Source organism: Gekko japonicus, unplaced genomic scaffold (genome assembly GCF_001447785.1).
Source record: "Gekko japonicus isolate JY-2015 unplaced genomic scaffold, Gekko_japonicus_V1.1 scaffold4987, whole genome shotgun sequence".
NCBI lineage: Eukaryota > Metazoa > Chordata > Lepidosauria > Squamata > Gekkonidae > Gekko > Gekko japonicus.
The window spans coordinates 44,041-47,502 of NW_015169935.1; the positions used below are offsets into that span (position 1 = coordinate 44,041).

Here is a 3,462-nt window from a genome sequence, read left to right on the forward strand (position 1 = left end):
CTACGGGGGGGGAACCTCGGTACAGTCCTACACAGGCTGGTCCTTTCACATCTACTATTTTAGAACAGGACAAACACTTGAAACAGGCAGCACGGACTTTGTTGAGCGGCAGAAACAAAGCTTGCCTCTGACATTAGGTTCCTGCCCTCCACCAAGGCCGGCCTCATAAAAGGGGGACACAGCGTGAGAATCCATGTTTTCCTGACGGTCCACAACTGTAATAAATTGACAAAACTGATTTGACTGTGAGGATCTACAGAACTTGAAGAGACAGGGCTATTTTTGGGCAATATAAATACTTAATTAGGAAAACAGAACTTTTATTTCATTCATTTTATTTTAAAATATTTCCTGAGGCTTTTCTTTCCCTCTTTGGGCAGTGAGATGGCTGATCTATTTTGTTAAGAAGCTCTTGTTTCAGAGATCGATATGCAAACCCAGCAGGTGGAAGTTCTTCTCCAGAGGATAGCTGTTTTCATCCAGAACAAACTGACTCCTCATTTCCAAAAGATAGGATGCTTTAGAGTCTGTGACCAGGGAATGGCACAGGTCTGCCACGATCATGCCATAGGTGGTATCCAAGAAAGGCTCTGCAAGAGATAAAGAATGACACGGCCAACATTAGGACACCTTTCTGCTGTATGCCGAAGAGAAGTTCTTTCTCTTTGGACACACCTCCTCGGAGAAATGCAGGAAGAATATACACAGGGAAGCTATCCTCTCCCCAATCCCTTTCCTTTAGATGACTACGGGGGGGGAACCTCGGTACAGTCCTACACAGGCTGGTCCTTTCACATCTACTATTTTAGAACAGGACAAACACTTGAAACAGGCAGCATGGACTTTGTTGAGCGGCAGAAACAAAGCTTGCCTCTGACATTAGGTTCCTGCCCTCCACCAAGGCCGGCCTCATAAAAGGGGGACACACAGTGTGAGAATCCATGTTTTCCTGATGGTCCACGACTGTAATAAATTGACAAAACTAATTTGACTGTGAGGATCTACAGGACTTGAAGAGACAGGGCTATTTTTGGGCAGGAACGCACAGGAACGGAGTTCCGGCCGGCTCCCAAATTGGCCACACCCAGCAGGAACTCATTAGCATAATAGGCCACACCCAGCAGTAGAAACTCATTAGGACTGGCTACATTAGAGGTGTGTGGCCTAACATGCAAATGAGTTCCTGCTCCATTAAAAGCCCTGGGTTTTGACAACAAACAAGGTAAACAGAATAAGAAGCAAAAGGTGGGTGTGGCTGGATGACCAGACTTCTGGTAACATGGGAATGCGACCTAATAGGCTAATGAGTGGTGCAATCGGGGGTGTGGCCTAATATGCTAATGAGTTTCTGCTGCTGGGTGTGGCCTATTATGCTAATGAGTTCCTGCTGGACTTTTTCTACCAAAAAAGCCCTGTGAAGAGACCTTCCTATAATGAAAAAATAGCTAAACAAGGCCATTCGAATACATGAAGATGTGGCGTTACTAAATGCACTTAGCTAAGTAACTGTTTTTTATCTGTGCCTTCATGGTGGAATCTTGAAACGTTTATAGATGTCATGCTGGAGCAGAAGAAAAGCTGAAGCGTCCTGCTACTGGATTGAGACTTGCCTAACCGTGACACTTCTGCAACACAGAAGTGTCTCCCCTGTATCATCTGGATTGCAGCTCTTCCACTGTGCGTTTTGAACTATTTGAAGCAATTTTGCTTCTAATGCATTCACAGGAACGGCTGAAACAGCATGGCAAGGAAGGTACATACAACCATCCAGGGCTCTTTTTGTAGAAAAAGCCCAGCAGGAACTCATTAGCATAACAGGCCATACCCAACAGCAGGAACTCATTAGCATAGTAGGCCACACCCATGACAGCACAGCTCATTAGCATATTAGACTACACCCCCGTGTTACCGAAAGTGTGGTCATCCAGCCACACCCACCTTTTGCTTCTTATTCTGTTTACCTTGTTTGTTGTCAAAACCCTGGGCTTTTATTGGAGCAGGAACTCCTTTGCACGTTAGGCCACACACCCCTAACGTAGCCAATCCTAATGAGTTTCTGCTGTTGGGTGTGGCCTATTATGCTAATGAGTTCCTGCTGGGTGTGGCCAACTTGGGAGCCAGGCCGGAACTCCGTTCCTGTGCGTTCCTGCCCAAAAATAGCCCTGCAACCATCTCTGTATTGAGGATGGGTGTGGATGAGACTGGCACCAGGGACTTAGCGACTATGATACATTCCACAAGTTCTCTTAAGCAGATAACCTGCGCTAACCTGTGTGCTAACCTCTGAAAGAGAGTGTATGTTTGTGTTCTAAAGTCTGGTTGGCATGGTCAGGAACCTACCATAGCGCACAGTCTGGGAAAGGGGCCTGACCCATCTATAGGCAACATCTCAGGATCTATGGGGTGATCTCCCATTTCCTGTGCGAGTGTGTGTGTGTGTGTGTGTGTGTGTGCTGAAGATAGAGGATATGGCCCTTTTGCAGAGTTGCTGGCCCTGACAGAGCTTAAGGTAAAGGTTCCCTTGCTCGAAAGTCCTGCCCAAAAATAGCCCTGCAAACATCTCTGTATTGAGGATGGGTGTGGATGAGACTGGCACCAGGGACTTAGCGACTATGATACATTCCACAAGTTCTCTTAAGCAGATAACCTGCGCTAACCTGTGAAAGAGAGTGTATGTTTGTGTTCTAAAGTCTGGTTGGCATGGTCAGGAACCTACCAAAGCGCACAGTCTGGGAAAGGGGCCTGACCCATCTATAGGTAACATCTCAGGATCTATGGGGTGATCTCCCATTTCCTGTGCGAGTGTGTGTGGGGGTGTGCTGAAGGTAGTGGATATGGCCCTTTTGCAGAGTTGCTGGCCCTGACAGAGCTTAAAGGGATATATAACATCCACCCTGGAAGAAGAGAAGGGGGGGGGAAGTGTTTCCAAGGCCCTCCCCCAAACCCAGCCTTGCCTGTGACTGAGGATACGCCCCCCATGGGGATAACCCACTGTAAGTGACCTCTCTTGTTGACTGATGAGGATTTTAAACAAAAAGCTGAGATGCAGGAGAGCCTCCAGTTCGCACAGTCGCAAGCTGACTGGTCTGGAGCCCGCGGCCTCAAAGACATTCCCAGAGCCTCACCTATGGTCTTGTTCAGCCAGTCTGCTGGAATACCGAGGAACATTTTCTCCATCAGCTCTGGCACCACCCGCACAGGGATGTCGTATCCCCCATCTTCTACAGTCATCAACGCGGGTCTGAGTAAGGAAACAAGAGGAGAGCCTTATGGGAGCGTGTACGTATTTTTTTTTTCACTTTTTATTGTTGAGTATATCCGTTTAACACAATCATAGTTCACTATTCATCTTATTGATATGCTCATTTTCCATTTTTAAACAATCTTGAACCAAACATACAAAGATACAAAAAAAAAAAAAAAATCATCTGAGGTTACTAATACAACAGCCAAATTTATTTT

The 3,462-nt window shown here is 46.4% G+C and overlaps 1 protein-coding gene across 1 annotated transcript in view; it reads right to left on the reverse strand.

The window, feature by feature from the left end:
• Nucleotides 1–361: 361 nt before the first annotated feature.
• LOC107115779 (protein FAM35A-like) overlaps nucleotides 362–3,462 on the reverse strand; it is a gene marked incomplete at its 5' end in the record, with an annotated part of 21,923 nt that continues 18,822 nt past the window's right edge. The window contains 2 exons of the mRNA XM_015417544.1: nucleotides 362–590; nucleotides 3,126–3,241. Of these exons, the coding sequence (XP_015273030.1) occupies nucleotides 418–590; nucleotides 3,126–3,241 (289 nt within the window). The remainder of the gene's footprint in view (nucleotides 591–3,125; nucleotides 3,242–3,462) is intronic.